Source organism: Dendropsophus ebraccatus, chromosome 9 (genome assembly GCF_027789765.1).
Source record: "Dendropsophus ebraccatus isolate aDenEbr1 chromosome 9, aDenEbr1.pat, whole genome shotgun sequence".
NCBI classification, from domain to species: Eukaryota; Metazoa; Chordata; class Amphibia; order Anura; family Hylidae; genus Dendropsophus; species Dendropsophus ebraccatus.
This window is the reverse complement of record NC_091462.1, coordinates 60939472-60961264: the sequence shown is the minus strand read 5'-3', so window position 1 is coordinate 60961264 and position 21793 is coordinate 60939472. Positions and strand designations below refer to the sequence as shown.

At 43.5% G+C, this 21793-nt stretch overlaps 1 protein-coding gene across 4 annotated transcripts in view; it reads left to right on the top strand.

Annotated features, from left to right (window-relative positions):
• Positions 1-21793, top strand: part of PTH2R (parathyroid hormone 2 receptor) — a 264780-nt gene that overhangs the window by 151869 nt on the left and 91118 nt on the right. For all 4 annotated transcript variants that reach the window (XM_069985313.1, XM_069985314.1, XM_069985312.1 and 1 more), the window contains one exon: positions 20668-20728. In XM_069985313.1, the coding sequence (XP_069841414.1) occupies positions 20668-20728 (61 nt within the window). The remainder of the gene's footprint in view (positions 1-20667; positions 20729-21793) is intronic.

The window sequence follows — 21793 nt, the reverse complement described above, 5'->3', positions numbered from 1 at the left end:
GGAAATAGCTTAACAGTACAAACACAGCAGGGTCCATAGGGTTTGGTAAAGTCTGCCACAATAACTTCTGATAACTGACTTTGAATACTGACTTCTGACTACTGACTTTGAATACTAACTGCTGACTACTGACAACTGACTTTTGACTCTTACTCTTGACTACTTATGCCTGACTTCTGATCAAATAATGTGTGATAACTGATTTCTGAAATGTCAGTAGATAAGTATTACAAGTGCCTATTCAGTTTGAGTTTAACTTTCAATTCAATTGCTAGGCAAGCTTACAGTATTCAGCTTGCAGTATTCAGTTAACAAAATGAAATTATATCTGATTTCTGATATCTGACTTGTCATACGTGAGAAGTCCTGTCTCACTTGTTCATTGCCTGAGTTTTGATACATTGTATTTATTTCAGTTTTGCAAATAGCTGACCTAGCAAAAAATATACTTACTTTATATCACTTCCACTGTATAATGACAGTGACACATTAAAGGGGTTATCTAGGACAAAAAACATAGCTATTTTCTTTCTCAACTACTCCACTGTTGTCATTAGTTTGTGCATGGTAAAGCAGGTCACGTCCATTGAAGTGAATGGAGCTTAGTTGTAATTTTTTATTTTTTTTTGGGGGGGGGAGCAGCTATGTTGTTTCTTTTTGTTTGCTTGTTTGTTTTGTTGTCTACCTTAAACAAACATGTCCCCTATCCTCAGAATAGGGGACAAGTAGGAGATCACAAGGGATCCGGCTTCCATACCTCACGCCGATCTCTAGATCGGCCCCTGCTATCTTTGTTTGGAATACAGCCGGAGGTACAGCACGTGACCTGTGGCTTTATTAATTCCGATGGAGCTGCCAGAAAGAGCTGAGTGCTGTACCAATTTCCTGAACTGAACAGCATACTCAAGATGAGGCCACACCAAAGCTTTATAAAGCAGTAATATTACATCCCTGTCATGAGAGTCCATGCCTGTTTTAATGCATGACAATATCCTGCTGGCCTTAGAATCAGCTGATTGAGATTGTGTGCTGTTCTGTAGTCTATTATCTACAAGTATATCCAGATCCTTCTCTACCAGTTACTCCCCCAGTGTAACTCCCCCTAGGACATATAACACCTCTAGGTTATTAATACCCAGATGCTTTACTGGGTATTTTACATTTATTCACATTTGAAGCTCATTTGCCAAGTGTACGCCCAAACACTGAATATTTCTAAGTCAGGCTGCAACATTTGTACTACAAAGCTTGGTGACGTCTGAAAAAATAGAAACAATGTTGTTAATTCCATCCTCTATATCATTAAAGGAGTTGGCCACTTTATAGTAAAATAGTTCAGCGTACACTATTAGTAAGTGTACTCACTGTATATAGTGACAGCAGCTCCATGTGTACCTCATAGAGCTAAAATCAGACTCCCCTCCTCCAGGCTGTGCTGCCCTGCTCTGTGGTGTTTTGGTCCATGAGATTGCTGACATGGAGAAGCATGTGACCAGGCCCCGCCCCCCAGTGTCCACCACTGAGCCTGTATATGTCTATGGTGGACACTTGGGGGCGGGGCCTGGTCATATGCTCCTCCATTTCGGCCATTTTATGGACTGAAACAAAACAGAGCAGGGCAGCCCAGCCTGGTGAAGGGGAGTCTGATTTTAGCTCTATGAGGTATACAGGGAGCTGCTGTCAGTATGTATATTGAGCACACTTACTGATACTTTGCACTGACCTATTTTAATATAAAGTGGCCAACCCCTTTAATAAACGAGTTAAACAGAAGGGAGCCCAGTACTGAACCCTGGAGTACACTACATTACAATTCAGAGTAGTCATCATTGACCACCACTCTTTTGGTCCAGTTCTTAAGCCAGTTTTTAAATCCAGTTACAAAGCAAACTTTCTAAACCCATAAACCTTAATTAACCCATTAGAAGCCCATGAGGGACTGTGTCCAATGCTTTTGCAAAATCCAGATACAATATAAACAGCCACTCCTCTATTCGGGCTTTTACTTATCTCTTTATAAAAAGATTAGATTGGTATGATTGCTCCTTAGTAAAACCATGCTGGTTATCACTTTTAATACTATTACCCCCTAAATATTCCTGTATGTAGTCCATTATAAGCTCCTCAAATAGGTTCCCAGCAATGGACGTTAAGCTTACTGGTCTATAGTTACCTGAGAAAAACCTAGAGCCCTTTTTGAAGATCAGCACTACATTAGCTTTATGCCAATCCATTGGCACAATACCAGTCACCAAAGAATCGCTGAATGTTTCTTACAAGGGTAAAGAAATTATAGAAGTGAGTGCCCTAAGAATTCTTGGGTGTAATCTATCAGGTCCTGGAGCTTTGCTTACATTCAGTTTATTCAATTTATCTTGAACCATATGTACAGTAAGTGTCATGAATGTGTCTGGGATGAAATCCGTGCGCCCCTCAGCTCGTGGTGCGCGGCTGAGATGGCGCTGATATTCATTGTTTTGTATGTCTTGTGCAGTAACCTGAACCCTGTCTGAACACTGGCCTATTTCTATCATGATGTTCAGCCCCACCCATCTGCTGTGTGCTCTGGCTATTAAGGAGTTACACTGCTGCCAGTTCTGATCCACAGATGATTCTGTTTGGAACCAGGAGCCTTGTCCAATAGGGGCTGGGAGTTTCTCCTTATTCCATATAAGTGTTTGGCTAAGGCTCATTCTGGTGCCGGTTATTGAGCTTGTCTCAGCCTGCTTCTGCCTCTATTTAGTCCTGTGTTTATTCTGACTATTTTTGCCTTGTATTCTGACTATCCCTGCTTGCTGCCTGCCCCTGACCATATTGCCTGTTTATTGACCTTGCTTGTTGGATTGTGTTTTTGTACTGCACTACCCGATTGTTGTGACCTGGACTGTCAACCATTCTTTATTGTGTATTGTCTGTCTGTCTTGTCTTTGTGTCCCACCAAGCCAGTACAGGGACCACTGCCAAGTTGCCCGCCGCCCTCTTAGGGCGGATTGCGGCAAGCAGGTAGGGACAGTGGGTGGGGTTCAGCGTCAGGGCTCACTGTCTTGTGTTGTCCTGCTGTCCAGTTCCTGACAGTAAGCTAGTTCAGTACATTACATGACAAGTTACTAGCACTGGCCCTGCCTACTTCAGCACTGGCCCCCTACCTCCGCTTCATCCTCTTATTTTGTATATACAGAACTAAAGGACCCATTAAGTAACTCAGCTTTTTCTTGATCCCCCAGTAATTAACTACCCCTTCGCTATCATTTAGGGGTTCTACATGTTTTTAGCGTTTATGTATTTAAAAAATTGTTTTGCTATCTTTGACCACATGCCACATGTTGTGAATTTTTGCTGCTTTTATTATCTTTTTACAGTTTTTTTAGCTCTACTTTTTTAATTACATTTTTTTTACAAATCAGGCGGATCAAAACTCGCTGTAAACCGGAACGTCAATTCGCTTCGTCCTGTGAAGTAAATTCACATCCATTCATTAACCCCTTAACGACCGCGGGCGTATATTTACGCCCTGCGGTCGGTGAGGACGTTCAGAGCGGGGCCACGGCGGTCCCGGGTGCCGCTTGTAGCCCGGGACCGCAGGTATTAGCGGGCACGGTCCGATCGCCGTGCCCGCTAATACAGTAATCGGATGCAGCTGTCAAAGTTGACAGCTGCAAACGATTACCGTTTGCAGCGTCATCCCTGGTGTCTAGTGGGGAGATCGCTCCTCCTGGACGTTGTCCCGGAGGAGCGATCTCCGTTTCTGAAGCCGGCCGGGGACCGCTCCAAGATGGCGCCGTCCCCGGCTCGGCACTCGTTTACTTCCGGCTGCAGCAGCCGGAAGTAAACGAGTGCCTATCTCGTGGATCTCTGCAGCATATCTATGCTGCAGAGATCTCTATGAGAGATCAGGGCACTTATACTAGAAGTCCCACAGGGGGGCTTCTAGTATAAGTGCAAAAGTAAAAAAAAAAGTTGTTATTAGTAAAAATCCCCCTCCCCTAATAAAAGTCTGAATCACCCCCCTTTTCCCAGGTTATTAATAAAAGTAAATAAATAAACAAACATGTTTGCTATCGCCGCGTGCGTAATCGCCCGAACTATTAATTAATCACATTCCTGATCTCACACGGTAAACTGCGTAAGCGCCAAAAAATCCCAAAATGCTAAATTGCGCATTTTTGGTCGCATCAAATACAGAAAAATGTTAATAAAAAGCGATCAAAAAGTTGTATATGCGCAATCATGGTACCGATAAAAAGAACACATCATGGCGCAAAAAATGACACCTCAAACAGCCCCATAGACTAAAGGATAAAAGTGCTATAAGCCTGGGAATGGAGCGATTTTAAGGAACGTATATTTGTAAAAATCGTAACGACTTGTGGAACATATATAACAAGTCAGTTTTACCCCAGGGCGAACGGCGTAAAAACACATATCCACTAAAAACACAAAATAAGGTTTTTTTTTCCAATTTCACCACACATTGAATTTTTTCCTGCTTTTGCAGTGTACTTTATGCAAAAATTCAGCCTGTCATTGCAAAGTACAATTAGTGACACAAAAAATAAGGGCTCATATGGGTTTCTAGGTGAAAAAATGCAACTGCTATGGCCTTTTATGCACAAGGAGGAAAAAACGAAAATGCAAAAATCAAAATTGCCCCGGTCCTTAAGGGGTTAAGGAAATTTGTAAAAACAAAAACAAAATGGCAGCCGCACATGCTGTCTTGGCGAAAGAAAGGGATAAACCAAAACCCATAGTGCTAGTTCAATTAGCTGCAGGCTTTTCTGTGATGTCCGCACCTCCCCCTCTATATAAGGCAGTTCGTTAAGGAAGGTTAACGCAAGGGCTGATTGTGGGTGATTTATTGTTATAGCTGCAAACAAAGTGTCCAGTTTATTAAGTAACTGGGTGCCTATAGGAATTCACTGGGACCAATAAAGACACAGTCCATATTATTCATTTACTGGGCGCTGGGCACTGTAAACTCTTGTAAACTCATATTGAATTATACCAATTTATTGGGATTAATTTTAATTTATTGGTATCCGTTCCAAAAATGCCCTTTTATAACTGAACTGAGTGTGCTCTTTACTCAATGAGTGCTTGCACTCAGGGCCGTTTTAATACATTGGTGGGCCCAGTGCACAGCCCTCAAGAGTGGGCCCCCCCCCCCCTTCCCTTTCGGCACATTGTATAATATACTGAATTTGCCCCCACACTGTATCACGAGCCCCAATACATACAGTAGTTACCTTATAACACTATTTCCACCATACAGTGATTAAATATTACATAATAACTGCACTAAACAAAACCGAAAGATATCACCAATGATATCATTACATAATACCAACAAAACATAGTTATCACTGAACTCAAAAAATTCCAATGAAGTACTCAATCAAGAGTCTCCACTGATTCCCTATTTATGTTCCAATACTCGCGACCGAGTGGGACTTAAGGGGCTATTTATCAGGGTGGTGTGGTGCTCTCCCTATCATGGAGGCACCCCATGGCAACAGGCTAGTGATATCTGGCAATCCTGTGTTTTGAGACTCGCAACTGAGGCTCCACGGACTCCTGTTTTGCATTACATAATACCGCCACATCATGACCCCTAACACTACAACCCTATAACAGAGTGCAGTTACATCCAGTGACTCACCGGGGGCGCCTTCTCCGATCAGAGTCTGTCACCTTTTCTTTTTCTCTCCATCCAGCCTGGGCCACCTTGAAGTCTTCTCCTGGCTGTGAATCTTCTCTCCAGAATCTGCCAGACAAATATTTTAGGCTCCAACACATACAGTAGTTAGGTCACTTGTGCCCCTATACAGTAGTTACACCCCTCTGTACCCCTACATAGTTACACCCCTCTGTGCCTCCATAGTTTTAAGGTGTCCCTGTAGTATATAGACCCTCATGTGCTCCTCCAGTTATATACAGCCCTCCTGTGTGCTCCCCCATTAGTATATAGCCCCCCTGTGCACTCTCCCCAGTAGTATATAGCACTCCTGTGCTCTCCCACAATAATATATAGCCCCCTGTGCTCTCCCCCAATAGTATATAGCCCCCCTGTGCTCTACAATAGTATATAGCCCCCCTGTGCTCTACAATAGTATATAGCCCCCTATGCTCTCCCACAATAGTATATAGCCCCCCTGTTCTCTCCCACAATAGTATATAGCCCCCCTGTGCCCTCCCCCCAATAGTATATAGCCCCCCTGTGCTCTCCCCCCAATAGTATATAGCCCCCCTGTGCTCTCGCCTATAGTATATAGCCCCCTGTGCTCCTCAATAGTATATAGCCCCCTGTGCTCCCCAATAGTATATAGACCCCTGTGCTCCCCAATAGTATATAGCTTCTTTGTGCTCCCCAATAGTATATAGACCCCTGTGCTCCCCAATAGTATATAGCTCCCCTGTGTTCCCCCATAGTATATAGCTCCCCTGTGGCTCCCCAACAGTATATAGCTCCCCTGTGCTTTCCAATAGTATATAGCTCCCCTGTGCTCCCCAATAGTATATAGCTCCCCTGTGCTCCCCAATAGTATATAGCTCCCCTGTGCTCCCCAATAGTATATAGCTCCCCTGTGATCCCCAGTAGTATATAGCTCGCCTGTGCTCCCCAGTAGTATATAGCTCCCCTGGGCTCCCCAGTAGTATATAGCTCCCCTGTGCTCCCCCATAGTATATAGCTCCCCTGTGCTTCCCCATAGTATATAGCTCCCCTGGGCTCCCCCATAGTATATAGCCCCCTGTGCTCCCCCAGTAGTATATAGCTCCCCTGTGCTCCCCCATAGTATATAGCCCCCTGTGCTCCCCCATAGTATATAGCCCCCTGTGCTCCCCAGTAGTATAAAGCTCCCCTGTGCTCCCCCATAGTATATAGCCCCCTGTGCTCCCCAATAGTATATAGCTTCCCAATAGTATATAGCCCCCTGTGCTCCCCAGTAGTATATAGCTCCCCTGTGCTCCACAATAGAATATAGCCCCCTGTGCTCCCCAATAGTATATAGCCCCCTGTGCTCCCCAATAGTATATAGCCCCCTGTGCTCCCCCATAGTATATAGCCCCCTGTGCTCCCCAATAGTATATAGACCCATGTGCTCCCCAATAGTATATAGCTCCCCTGTGCTCCCCAATAGTATATAGCCCCCTGTGCTCCCCAATAGTATATAGCCCCCCCTGTGCTCCCCCATAGTATATAGCCCCCTGTGCTCCCCCATAGTATATAGCTCCCTGTGCTCCCCAATAGTATATAAACCCCTGTGCTCTCCAATAGTATATAGCTCCCCTGTGCTCCATAATAGTATATAGCCCCCTGTGCTCCCCAATAGTATGTAGCCCCCTGTGCTCCCCCATAGTATATAGCCCCCTGTGCTCCCCCATAGTATATAGCTCCCCTGTGCTCCCCCATAGTATATAGCCCCCTGTGCTCCCCCAGGAGTATATAGCTCCCCTGTGCTCCCCCATAGTATATAGTTCCCCTGTGCTCCCCAATAGTATATAGCCCCCTGTGCTCCCCCAGGAGTATATAGCTCCCCTGTGCTCCCCCATAGTATATAGCTCCCCTGTGCTGTCCAATAGTATATAGCCCCCTGTCCTCCCCCATAGTATATAGCTCCCCTGTGCTTCCCCATAGTATATAGCCCCCTGTGCTCCCCCATAGTATATAGCCCCCTGTGCTCCCCAGTAGTATATAGCTCCCCTGTGCTCCCCCATAGTATATAGCCCCCTGTGATCCCCAATAGTATATAGCCCCCTGTGCTCCCCAGTAGTAAATAGCTCCCCTGTGCTCCCCCATAGTATATAGCCCCCTGTGCTCCCCCATAGTATATAGCTCCCCAATAGTATATAGCCCCCTGTGCTCCCCAGTAGTATATAGCTCCCCTGTGCTCCCTAGTAGTATATAGCTCCCCTGTGCTTCCCAGTAGTATATAGCTCCCCTGTGCTCCCCCATAGTATATAGCCCCCTTTGCTTCCCAATAGTATATAGCTCCCCTGTGCTCCCAAATAGTATATAGCCCCCTGTGCTCCCCAATAGTATATAGCCCCCTGTGCTCCTCAATAGTAAATAGCCCCCTGTGCTCCCCCATAGTATATAGCTCCCCTGTGCTCCCCCATAGTATATAGCCCCCTGTGCTCCCCCAGGAGTATATAGCTCCCCTGTGCTCCCCCATAGTATATAGCCCCCTGTCCTCCCCCATAGTATATAGCTCCCCTGTGCTCCCCCATAGTATATAGGTCTCCTGTGCTCCCCAATAGTATATAGCCCCCTGTCCTCCCCCATAGTATATAGCTCCCCTGTGCTCCCCCATAGTATTTAGCTCCCCTGTGCTCCCCCATAGTATATAGCCCCCTGTCCTCCCCCATAGTATATAGGTCCCCTGTGCTCCCCCATAGTATATAGGTCCCCTGTGCTCCCCAATAGTATATGCGCTTCCCCCTCCCATATAACATTGAAAAAAACAAACACTTTTACTCACCTAGGTCCACGCGTTCCTCTTCTCTTCCCTCTTGTGGTCGCACTTTCTGCGGTCACAAGAGGCTGCACTCTCCTTACCCTCGCGCCGACGCTCCAGTGACGTCGGGCTCTAGAGGGAGAGTGCGGCCTCTTGTGACCGCAGGAAGTGCGGCCACAAGAGTGACTGACAGGGAGGGAGCCAATGGATCTCTCTCTTTTAGTATCGCTGATGCTGAAGCGCCGCTGCAGCAGCAGCAGCAGCGGGCGGGCGCGGGGGGGGCCCTGCAGGGGGCGCCATGGAGGGGTAAGTAGCTTACCCATCTATGGCGCTCCCCCCTGACAGGCTGGTGGCCGGAGCCCTGTGCGACCGCGCTGGTCGCATATAGCAACGGCCGGCCTGCTCGGTGGGGCCCCTTTAACCAGTGGGCCCGGTGCACGTGCACCATGTGCCCTCTGGTTAAAGCGGCCCTGCTTGCACTCCACTCCTACTGTGTTATACAAGTTGGGTTTAATTAGGAACTGAGTGTGGGATTTACTCAATTAGTGCTTGCACTCCACTCCTACTGTGTTATACAAGTTGGGTTTCATTAAACCCTTCATGTCAGCAATCTGTATATATATATATATATATATATATATACATTTCTACTGCACATACCCCGTGCAGTAGGAATGTATATATACGTTCCTGGTGTGACGGGGTAATTGATGTGAGTGGCAGCGTAGCGATCCCGCTCACATCAAAGTCTACGGCCGCCGGTAATGAGAGTCAGCTGCAATCTACAGCGATCTACAGCAATCACAGCGTTTAACATGCTCAGTGACAGATCAAGCATCTGTCACTAAGTGATCGGGACCCCTGCAGCCGTGCAGGCGGGGGTAAGCTCCTTACCTCTGTCTTGTCGGATGGGCGATCCATGTGTAGAGTCTGTTTAGACAGGCTCTATACATAGATCGCCGATAACACTGATCTATGCTATGCTATGGCATAGCATAGACCAGTATATGCAATCTAATAATTGCATATTTTACAGTGATAAAAGGAAAAAAAAGTGTAATAAAAAAGTTTTATACAAGTAATAAAAAACCCCTTATAAACCCCCTTCCAATAAAAGTTTAAAAGACCCCCTTGCCCATTATAAAAAATATAAATATAAATAAAAAATAAATAAATAAACATATTACATATCGTAGCGTGTGGAATTGTCCGATCTATAAAAATATATAATAATATAACATTATTGTTCCCGCACGGTGAATGGCGGAAACGGAAAAAAAGACGCACCAGGATTGCTGATTGTATTAAATTATACATCACAAAAAAATAATAAAAAGCAATCAAAATTTTTCTGTTACACCAATATGATATTAATAAAAACTAGAAATCATGGCGCAAAAAATTACACCCCAATCAGCCCTGTAGGTGCAAATTAAAAGCACTAAAGAGTGAACATAAAACAAAAATCTTCTTGAAAAAGCTTAATTGCCTTTCATCCAATCAGCTTTAGAAGACTAGTCCAAACAGGATTCACATCCAGAGAAGAAACATAGATCTCTCTGGGTATACTATCCTGGCCATTAGTTGTCCTGCCATCTTCTTTTTCGGGAAGCAGGTGTCTTGCTCTGCTTTTTTTTTTTTTTAAATTGATCATACCTCTCAGCCTTGCTTTCTTGGGCCTACACGATCCTTCCTGGCCCTTTTCACTCCTGACCCAGTATAGATGTAAGCGGATGCTGGGTCAGTGGCACAAACTACTTGCTCCTCCTCCTCCTCTAATGAAAGCTACGATGGTACACATGGCTGCCAGGTGGGGGTCTGTACTGTCACCTTCATTATAGTCAGGGACAAAGTTCTCTTCTCCCAACTCATCATCAGCCATTCACTATAAGCTGATGATACATGATGAGGCCCTCACTCCTCATGTATGGATAATTATATGTATATCTCCTTAATGTGTTATTTTTGTCTTTGTATGTCCCCCCACAATTGTAAAGTGCTGCATAATCTGTTGGCGCTGTATAAACAAAAATAATTATTATTAATACTGCAGTTACAACCTGCCTCTGCCTCGTTTCCTTCACTGCTATGTTGTGACAGCTTAAAATCTCCTTCCTTTATGAGATTATCAACATTGAATGTTTCTACGTCCAGCCATTGTGAGAAACTGAGGAGCACCTTGTCTGTAGATGGCACTGGCACTGCAATGCCAGGAATCTTAATTGGACCTGCAGTTGCACCCTGGCTGCTGACACTGGTGTAAGGGTATTTTGACACCATAGCAGAGTGCAGCAACTTAAGTTATGGTGTTTTCTAGTCAAAAACAATATATGTTTTGGAGAATGCAGCAGCACCCAGTTTACGGCTACACTGGCTGCACCGAGTCCCAGAATACACCAATAATATACCACCAATATACCCATAATCAGCCCTTCTATCTTCTCCTCTCCTCTCTGTCTCAATATCCCACTATAATTCTCTCCCTGCTCTCATTGTCTGCTTATCTTTGCAGTAAGGTGATAGCATACTGAAGTCTTCTTGTGATGGCTTCATACAGCGACTCTTGACTCAGCAGGTAGATGTGAGGGACCTACAACTTCCAAGCAAGGCTGCATAATCCTGACTTGCAGAGATTGGGCTGCTCAATGTTAGTTGTTTACAGGCAAGAAGTGGTGTTGGGGTGCCAGTGTGATGGTGGGGTTCCATGTGCTGCCACATCAAAATTGCACAGGTGGAAAATATAATATAATATCAAGTTTTTTGCCGACACCGAGACTAAAAACTGCTACAACTCTAATTGCAGTGGGGATTTCTTTGTAGCAGGTGCACCGTTTGACTGCAGTTTAGTGACTCTGCTGTCTTGGGGTACCCGTAGAGTGCCTGAACCTTCAAGAACGCTACTCTGCATTATCATCGTGTTTGGGGATGATGGTTTCCATTTCATGGCTGTCGTCCTCTAGTCACATTTCTTTTCATCACCTTTCTTTGTTTAAAGATACCCCTGCCTGGCTCTATTTACTGCTTGCAGGCCTAGCAACCCCTAAAATTTCAACGCTGTCTTTCAGATGCTGACTGTCCTCACATTCCTCAAAAAGATCCTCTGACTACAATGGCCGAGAGTCTGGGGGGTGTTTCCTTGGCCATGTCTCTTGTCATGTCTTGACCACAATCATCCTTTTGAGGACCATCAGCCAGAAAGCTTCTGACAAGTCTAAAACATTCCAGACCCTTTTCTTGATTGCTGGCTCTGGGATTGACTACAGACTGCTGTAGAGCTGGAACTTTGAGGGTTCCATTCTACCATAACAGTCTGGCTATTACTCACCTGACTACTGGGAGCTGCAATCTACATCCAATCCGGTTATGATGGCCGCTACCACGCCCCCATGTTCCACCACTTCCACCCCCTTGACTGCTACCTCCCCCGCTGCCACTGATCAAACGCTGAAAAGGGACAGACTTCTTTAGACACTTGAACATCCTTGCAGAGGACAAATTATTGCAACACAAGGGGAAGTCAAAGGGTACTTGAAGGGGGATTGAAATGTGCATTACCCTTATCAACGTCCAGCAGCTCCATGAATAGATGGCTGTGAGACTTTGAGCAGTGCCAGCTATACACGCTTTGGGTGAGCATACAATTTTAATAATACAAAAGGGTCAATCTTTCTTAAATTGAAACAAAAAAACTGGAGATCACTAGAAAATGTCCACGCTCAAAGCTACTTTCAATGTCTCGGTTTTTTCAATGAAAATATGTCCTGAAGGTGTTTGTCAGCTAGGCTGCCATGGAATGACCAGGGAGGGTATAAGGAGAACATGGACAGTGACCCCTGGACAACTAGGGATGGTTGTTCTGGCCTGAATGAAACCTAAAGGACAATGCAGCACAGAATCAGTCGAGATCAGAATAGCCAGGTAAAAAAATACAGATATATAGATACAGGGTACACTTAGCTCCCTCAATGAGACTTAATAGCTAGCAAACACTGTTCAGACAAGCAGACACTTTATAGGATGCCAGGGACCTGGTCCAGCACATGATTGGACCTAACACCCAGAGGACAGACTAACAAAGCAAAGGATACAGTAAGTGGAAAGGCAGGATGTCAATCACAAGCAAAACAAAGGTTAACTATTAAATGACCAGAGGGAATTCAGCAGGAAAGAGATGGGTGTGGTGGAGAATCAATTACCAAGGTAGAATAAATTGAGCTATGTTCAGACAGAGTTCAGACAGGTGCAATTGAAACAGCCATTATTTGGTATTTGAATTTTAAGAATCTAGTCTCTGCCATATACTACGAGCCAAGGACCGCGCTTAGGTCCTAACAGATATGCCATGACAGTGTTGCATTATTCATCTATACTGGTCTGTGGATGAGGAAAGAAAGAAGGAAAGGACAGAAGGAAATCTAATCTTCTTTTTGTCACTTGAATCAGTTTTTTTAGTCTCACAAAAAACACTTTACCCACTTTACTTATCATGGCTTCTGAATTACTTATTCCACTTAGATAGCTTCAGAAAGATTCTCCAACTTTTTAAATGTGGTACAGCAAAATATATCAAATGTAGAGACTAGAGCCTTTAACTGCAAAAATCATGAACCTGAGAAAATTCTACAAGTAGAACCAAAAAGGATACCTAAGGATTCGCTATTTTCCCACATAATAGGAATTTTATTTCATCTGCACTTTCACTTGCAATAGGACTCAGGGGTGAACATAATTTATTCTACTAATTGAAGGAAGTTTATCAAACAAAAACCTCAGCCTTCAAACGCAGAGTTGAGAGAGTTCAAGGCATGTTATGAAAATGGCACTTATAATGAAAGAATAAAATTTATTATATCCTTTCAGCAATGATTTACACTTTAATAAAGAACAAATGATCAAAACAGTGTGAGGTCAAGTAAGGTCATTTACAGATAAAGTGATAGGATAGATAAAATAGTTCCATAGTATACCATGGTGGCCAACCCCTAACTTTATGTAACTGCTTTCACCATCTAGTGGTACAGTATATTAGGATATGATGTTTGTAATTTTGATTCTTTTCAAAATTTAGTTCTAAAATAATAGTTTTATTTTTAAAATATTAGTTTGACAAGCAGGAAAGCATTTCAAAGACTTAACATCAAGACATGCTTATAAAATGACTCACTTTATATGTTGTACTTCACTTCCAGACTATATCCAGGCTAAGTCTTATGAAATAAAGGATGAAGATGCAAATGGCCATGTAGTTTGGCATTTCAGGAATTTATTCATGAAAATGTTTAGTCATTTTTTGTAACAAAATGGAACTTAAGTCTTAGTGGGAAGTCAAGGAAGGGCTGTACTTGGCACAGAGCTTAACCCCTTCCCACGGAAGGATGTACCGGTACCAGTATGTATCACGTGCCCTTAGTGGGCTACTGGAACAGTATGTATCACATGCCCCTAGTGGGCTACTGGAACAGTATGTATCACGTGCCTTTACTGGGCTACTGGAACAGTATGTATCACGTTCCTTTGGCGGGCTACTGGAACAGTATGTATAACGTGCCCTTAGTGAGCTACACCAGGGACACTATGAGTCACTTGTACACACAGGGTACTGGAATGAACACACCTGCTGCTGCGGCTGCTGCTGCTATCTATGTCTATGTGCTTTGGATTCAGAGATTACTTTTTCGCTGTATCTTAGCCCTTAAAAGGACTTTTGGGTTCTGTAGTAAGCCTGCCTGACCAAAACACTACTAAAAACCTCTAAAAATCTCTCCCTGCTCCAAGATCTTTCCCTGGCTAGGTTGAAAGCTCATCTGCGGTCGACCTGCGGGAGCTAAGTATTTAAGATTCGAGGTCATGTGGTTCAGCCATCCAATGACACCGTTCTCGCGATGCGTGCGTACTCCCAGGGTCCCTCACAGCCTCCCTGCATGGTGATTGGATTAAAAAAAGCACCAACTGCGATTAAAGGGCTTTCGAATGTTTCACGCGTATTCGCCACACTATTCGATTGAATTTGAATCTTTCGAATACAGCAATATTCGATCGAGTCATATTCGCTCATCTCTAATATTTGATTTTGGAATCGCCCAAAGTATTAAGTTATCCCATTTCTGATCTCACACGGTAAACTGTGTAGGCACAAAAAAATTCTTAAGTGCGAAATTGCCCATTTTTGGTCACATCAAATGTAGATTTTTTAAAAGGTTTTAATTTTTTAAAAGCCATGAAGTAAAATAAGTTATGCAAGTTGCCTATTGCTGTTATCATACTGCCTTGAAGAACATAAATAATATATCGGTTTTACGATAGGGTGAATGGCGTAAACACAAAACCACCCCAAATAAAAAATTGTGTTTTATTTTAAATTTCACTGTGCATATAATGTTTTTCTGGTTTTGCAGCATATTTTATGCAAAAATTAAATCTGTAATTGCAAAGTACAATTAAGGCTGGGTTCACACTACGTATATTTCAGCCAGTATTGTGGTCTTCATATTGCAACCAAAACCAGGAGTGGATTGAAAACACAGAAAGGCTCTGTTCACACAATGTTGAAATTGAGTGGATGGCCGCCATTTAATGGCAAATATTTGCTGTTATTTTAAAACAACGGCTGTTGTATTGAAATAATGGCAGTTATTTACTGTTATATGGCAGCCATCCACTCAATTTCACCATTGTGTGAACAGAGCCTTTCTGTGTTTCTAATCCACTCCTGGTTTTAGTTTCAATATGAGGACCACAATACTGACTGAAATATACGTAGTGTGAACCCAGCCTAATGGTGCAAAAAATAAGGGCTTGTATGGGTCTAAAGGTGAAACAAATGCAAGCACTGTGACCTTTTAAACGATGAAGAAAAAACGAAAACGCAAAAACGTAAATTGGCCCAGGAGGGAAGGGGGTTAAAAGATTAATAACTGTTTACGTTAAACTCACAGTTTTTGCATCTTTCTGCAGCACTGCACCAAGGTTGCCAAGTGGGTGGGAGGTTGTGAATTGTGGGTTGGCTGGCTTACAGTTTCCTGTTTGGGCACTTGACCAGCTGAAAAGAACAGAGAAGAGATGAAGCAGCGGGCAGACAGGTGGCTGTGGGACACAGTGGTTCAAAATTCTAAATTGAAATATGTTGTTGATGGGGATCATAGCCAACATCTGTATCTTTGGCAGTGGCAACTATAGCTGTGGGGACCTCTCCATACAGTAAGTGAGAGCTGATGGGGGATGGCACTATTCATAGGCATGGCAATACATCATAGGATAGAGGGGGCACAGTGATATATTAGGGTCTTTTAAAGCAGCTCTGTACAATCTGCCCCCCCAAAACCACTTGTACCTTCAGATAGCTGCTTTTAATCCAAGATCTGTCCTGCGGTCCGTTCGGCGGTCAGTTATTGTCCTAAAAAATACTTTTAAACTTAAAAGCCCGTGCCAAACGGGAGTATCTGTGCCCTAACTTTGCACAACCTCTCTGTCCCTCCTCACCCTCTTCATCATTAGGAATGCTCCAGGCAGATTGCCTTCTATTCCCCACCTGTGGCAGCCCGGCACATGAGCTGGATCGTTAAGGACCTGTGCAATGTTCAGCATGGAGAAAATGTTTCAGTGGCATTCCTTATGATGAAGAGGGTGGGGAGGAAGGACTGAGGGGTGGTGCAAAGTTAGGGCACAGATACTCCCGTTTGGCACGGGCTCCAAGTTTAAAAGTAATTTTTTAGGACAATAAATGCATCACCTGCCGAACAGACTGCAGGACAGATCTTGGATTAAAAGCAGCTATCTGAAGGTACAAATGGTTTTTGGGGGGGTCAGATTATGGGTACAGAGTCGCTTTAAGGATTCCTGCCATTTAGCGTAAGTTTGCTAATACAAGTTTATGTCCAAACACATGACTATTTAGACATGTGATAACTAAGAATATTAGGATGGGGGGGGGGGGGTGGCTGAGCAAACCTAATCCCACAGGCTTCTGCATCTTTATATCTTATACTGCTTGTTAATAATACCATACAACTATGTTTTCAGTTCCCCAAGCTAACATTTACAATTCTGCAAGTTTAAAGGCTAAAATCAGCTATAATCAATGTATGCACAGAACTTGCTCTGGCGATTTACATTCTGGGTAGGGTGTCATCTCTATAGGCAGTCAGAGTGCAGAAAATAAGGAAAATAATCTCTTGCACCAAATGAGAACTGATAAGAAAGGCTGGAAAGGACATGTACAACAAGCTTGCTGATTTTGAGTTGTAATCATATGATTAAACGAATGCAATTGTTAATGATCTGGCATTTCCTTGGCTCACATTTCATTTCATTGGAACCTCAGCAGAAGGCGGAACCATATGCAGGATTTTCTATAGTGGAACAAAGAATCCCCTATATGTCACAGATATTACCTACTTTGCTTCCTCAGAAAAACATTGTAATACTACATTCTAAGTACAATATTCCATGGCACTTGAAGATATATTTAGGGTCCATGCACTTCTATGGGAGCTCTTTTAACAGAACTGTGTTACTGCATTGCTAATAAAAGTAGAATAACTGAAAATTAGAGATGAGTGCAACTCATGCATGCTCGGATCAGTCCAAGCTTGAGCTTTATACATTTGATTACTGGTGGATAAAGTAGTTGCATGCAGCCCTAGGGAATCCTGGTAAACATGGATACAGCCTATGGCCGGGTTCACACACAGTATGACACAGAACAGCCGGTGTCAGTAAATTTAATCTCAGCCGGTCCTGCAGTACCAGCAGGATGTGAACTGTCAGTGTTGTGTGGCCGCTATTCAATGAATAGAGGCCAAACAAAACAAACATGTCAGTTTTTGCTGCGGCCGCTTGCAATCCTTGCCAGAGTGTATACTATGGGGGAGATTTATCAAAAGGTGTAAAATTTAGACTGGTGAAAACTGCCCACAGCAGCCAATCACAGCTCCTCTTTCCTTTCATCAGAGCTGGAAGCTGAGTTGTGATTGGTTGCTGTGGCCAGTTTGCACCTGTCTAAATTTTACACCCTTTGATAAATCTCCCCCTATGTGTTTACTAATCCCGGCACTCCCACTACCGTAGGGCAAGGTGATCAATTAGCTTGATTCACTGCAGCCGCAAGTGGATATACCGGTGTAACAGGCCAGAGTATACCCCAAGCCCAGACTATACCTGGGGTTAAAATGGCCTAGGCTAGATTATACCCCAGATATATTTTGGCCTAGGCTAGAGTATACCCCGGGGTATATTTCGGCCTAGGCCAATTCATACCCCCTCAGGCCTATTTATACCCCATGAAATCAGTAGCAGTGAGTAATATACACAAGAATTACTTAATTTTTCAACATTTTATTTGGGATTCGGCCTTGTCTGCTGAGTTAAGTGAGAAGCTACTGATGTAAATCTTAAAAATCTAAACACATATGGGGAGATTTATCAAACATGGGGGGAGATTTATCAAACATGGAGTAAAGTGAACCTGGCTCAAATGCCCCCGGCAACCAATCAGATTCCACTTTTCATTCCTCATAGGCTCTTTGAAAAATGAAAGGTGGAATGTTTGATATATCTCCCCCATGGTGTTAAGTGAAACTGGCTTAGTTGCCCTTAGCAACCAATTCACCTTTCATTTTCCAAAGAGTTTGTGAGGAATGAAAGGTGAAATCTTATTGGTTGCCTCCCCCATAGGCCCCGTTCACAGTGAGCAAGAATGTCGCGGAATCCCGCCATGCTCAGTGTCTCCCTGTGAGTGAAGGAGAGGGCACACGCGCGTCCGCTTCCTTCCCTCTCCGCTCAGAAAAAATGACATATCATTTCTCTGAGCGAAGAGCGGAGGAGCGCGTGCCTTCTCCTTCACTCAAAGCAGCACACTAAGCACAGCAGGACTCCGCTGCAGAGCGCTCCGCCACGGAATTCCAACATTCTTGCTTAGTGTGAACAGGGCCATAGGGGACATTTATCATTATGGTTTTTTTTTTGGTTTTTTTTTTGGCTAATAAGGAGATATTGTGCACTTCATAAATACCTGTCCAAGACTTTTTAAGGGTGTTGCGCGATTTTTTAATGCCTACACCTTTTTCAATGTATGCAAGGGGGAGGGGGGTTATTCTATTAACTAGTTTTCATTAGATTTGTCAAGTGCTGTTTTAGGCTATATTCACACTACGTATGAGTCCGGACGTAGTTCGTACGCAGCCGTACATGTGCGGCTGAAAGTAAGGCCTTGGGAAAAATAGACATGCGGCCGGATGCGTACGAACCGCGAACATACGCCCGTAGTACAGTTATGCTTATCCTAGCTTGTTTCGAAGGGATCTGAAGCAGGTCATTTACTTGGAAATCTTCGCCCAGCCCAGTAAACCACACAGAACCTTTTGGATCGAAAAATCAAGTTTAATTTGGCTGAAATAAGTACTTCGTATGGGACCGCATGGAAATCCACGGCCGTGAGTTGGAACATTTCCGTCCTCAAACAATGGTCGTGTTAATTTTTCACGGTGCCGTATACGATCCGGTCGTAAGCTCATACGTAGTGTGCATTGTGGGGCCATGTATCGTATACTTTCAAGCGAACGCATCACCCTCAAAACTACGTGCGTATATTCGCGGTTCGCACTACGGCCGGACTCATACGTAGTGTGAACATAGCCTTAAACTGGATTCACACTGTTTTTTCCCATTAGTTTTTTTCAAAATGCATGAGAAAAAAACGAAGCGTTTGTGTGCCTCCATTTTGACCAGTTTTTCCATTAATCAGTTTTTCCATTTTATAATAAAAAACGGATAAAAAGGCATCCTTTTTTTTAGCGTACACAAATACTGTGGTTGACCGCATTTTTGTGTACACTAAAAAAAGATGCGTTTTGAACCGTTTTTCAATCCATTATTTTTTGTAGCAAAAAAGGATGAAAAAAAAAACGGACTGCAAAAAACGCATATATTGTGCAATAAATTTTGCAAGATGTATCAAGGCACTTGCGTCTAATGATGATTTTTGCGCGACAATCGTAACATTTTGCACAGCCCATAAAAACCTCCACCTGCTTGAATAGTGCCGATGAAGCAGTGATGGGACAGCGCCACCCAATGTCAATTCAATGTAAGCACTGTACTATATTTCTCAACATGAGGAAGCAGCTGTGTGTCTGAGTATGATAACAAAAAAAAAAATAATAATCTTTTCAGCAAATTAGAGATAAAGTGAAAAAAACTGTGAAGTGATAGCATTATGACCTGGAGGGATATATTGTGTCTCAGGCTATTTTACACCCCCTGGTATAGAATATATCCCCTGGGGTATACTGTAGCCTGGGTCAGAACTGAGAAAAACAGTCACATGATAACTTGGAGGGATATAGTCTGGCGGGGTATATTGTGGCCTGGGCTAGACTGTCCCCAGGTTTATAGTATGGCCTAGGCTATATTACACCCCTGGATATGAAAATATATGCCCTGGGGTATACTGGGCTGGGCCAGGGGTGAGAAAACCAGTAAAGTAATAACAGTATGGCCCGGAGAGATATAGCATGGCCTAGGCTGTTTTACACCCCCAGGTGTAGCCTTTATCCCCATGGATGGGTATACTCTGGTCTAGGCTATGTTACACCCCGGGGTATAGTTTAGTCTAGGCTTTTTTACACACCAGGTAGAGTTTGGCCTAGGCTATTTTATACCCCGGGGTATACTCTGGCCTAGGCCATTTTATACCTGGGTATAATCTGGACGGGGGTTAATCGGGCCTGCTACACCGGTTAACCTGTTAGTGGTGCTCTGTTCCAGATGAACTGCACTCACCAATAACTTTTGTGTTTAATTTATTCGTGCATCACACGACACCGGTAACATGCTATATTAGACAAACAGCAACAGGGGCACTCCACTAGGCTATGGCCGTTTCACGCTGAGGCGCTTCCTCTGGCCAATGAACTATGTGTATACACTCTGGCCAGGATTTAATTGACTTCAGTGCAATGTAAATTTTCAATTTATCACAGCCGGTGTTGCAATTTGCAACAACGTCCGTGATTAATTGAAAATTTACGTTGTGTGAACATAGCCTATGCCTGTATTCATGTTTTCCAGGACTCCCTAGAGCTACATGCAACTTCTTCATCCACTAGTTATAAAATGGCAAACGCTCGGCAGCTCAGACCTCCCCGAGCATGCTCAAGTTATACTCATTTCTACTGGATTACCATTTCTACCATATTCTTTTTTCTTTTCCTTGTAGGTTTCCCAGCTGTATTTGTAATAGTGTGGGCAGTGGTCCGTGCTACGTTAGCAGATGCAAGGTAAGATATAACACATAGCATATCAGTTGCATGAATGAAAAAAATATTAATGGACATGTTTAGATGTAGCATTTTTGGGCTTAATAAACCCTTTCAATGTCTGGCTGACAGTTATCAGGGACCACAAAACACATTGGTGGGCCCATTGTAGGGCTTCCATAAAAAATTGCATGTAAATACGTGTGAATCAATTTGAAAATTGATCATTGTCAAAGAAAAAGGGTTTCAAAAATGTGTACAGCAAAGATGCCACATGCAATGATGCCCTCATGGAAATGTTTTGAACTTACAGGTGTCGTTGACTAAAACCTCTATGATGACTTCTTCCAATTGCATCTCTTTTCTTCTAGAAAACCTCGTTTTTCTCGAAACTCACCATCTATAGGGTTACAAATAGTAATTATGGCCCCATGGTGCCCCCACAGGAAAAATTAAAACTAAAAAATTGCCTCTAAACTAATATTTCCCCTTTTATGCTACAGTACAATGTTCTTCCTTTCAGTAAGTAGCTAGATTTCCATTGGGTAGGCAGGTAGGTATGACCCCATTATTGGTCCCTTTGCACCAATAATCCTCCATTAGGTACATCCTCTCTCGCTTATTAGTGCCCCTTTGTCCTTATCCCTACATTAGGTAGCTAGATCTCCCACACTCTGATTTTGCTTCCTTTTCTTTAAAATGTCAACTCTGATCAGGTAGGCAGATCCCCATTAGCTAAAAAATCAGGTCCACCACAATAATCAGGCCTGCAATAAATCGGTTCTGTGCATTTTATTAAATAGGCAATTGAATGACTGCCTAGTTTCCCATGGTAAAGAATTGTTTATCTGCTATGTGATAACTGTCTGTCTACGTCTGGCTAATAGTCTGGCTACATTATTACACATAAAACACCACAGGCACCCCATTGCCATTCATGAGAGAATTCACACTAGGTGTGCTCCAGGGGTAAGAGACTTAGGGCCCTATTACACCAACAGATTTCTTTAAGCCAAAGCCAGGAATGGATTTGAAAATAGGAGAAATCTCAGTCTTTCCTTTATGACCTGTTCTCTGTTATAGTCT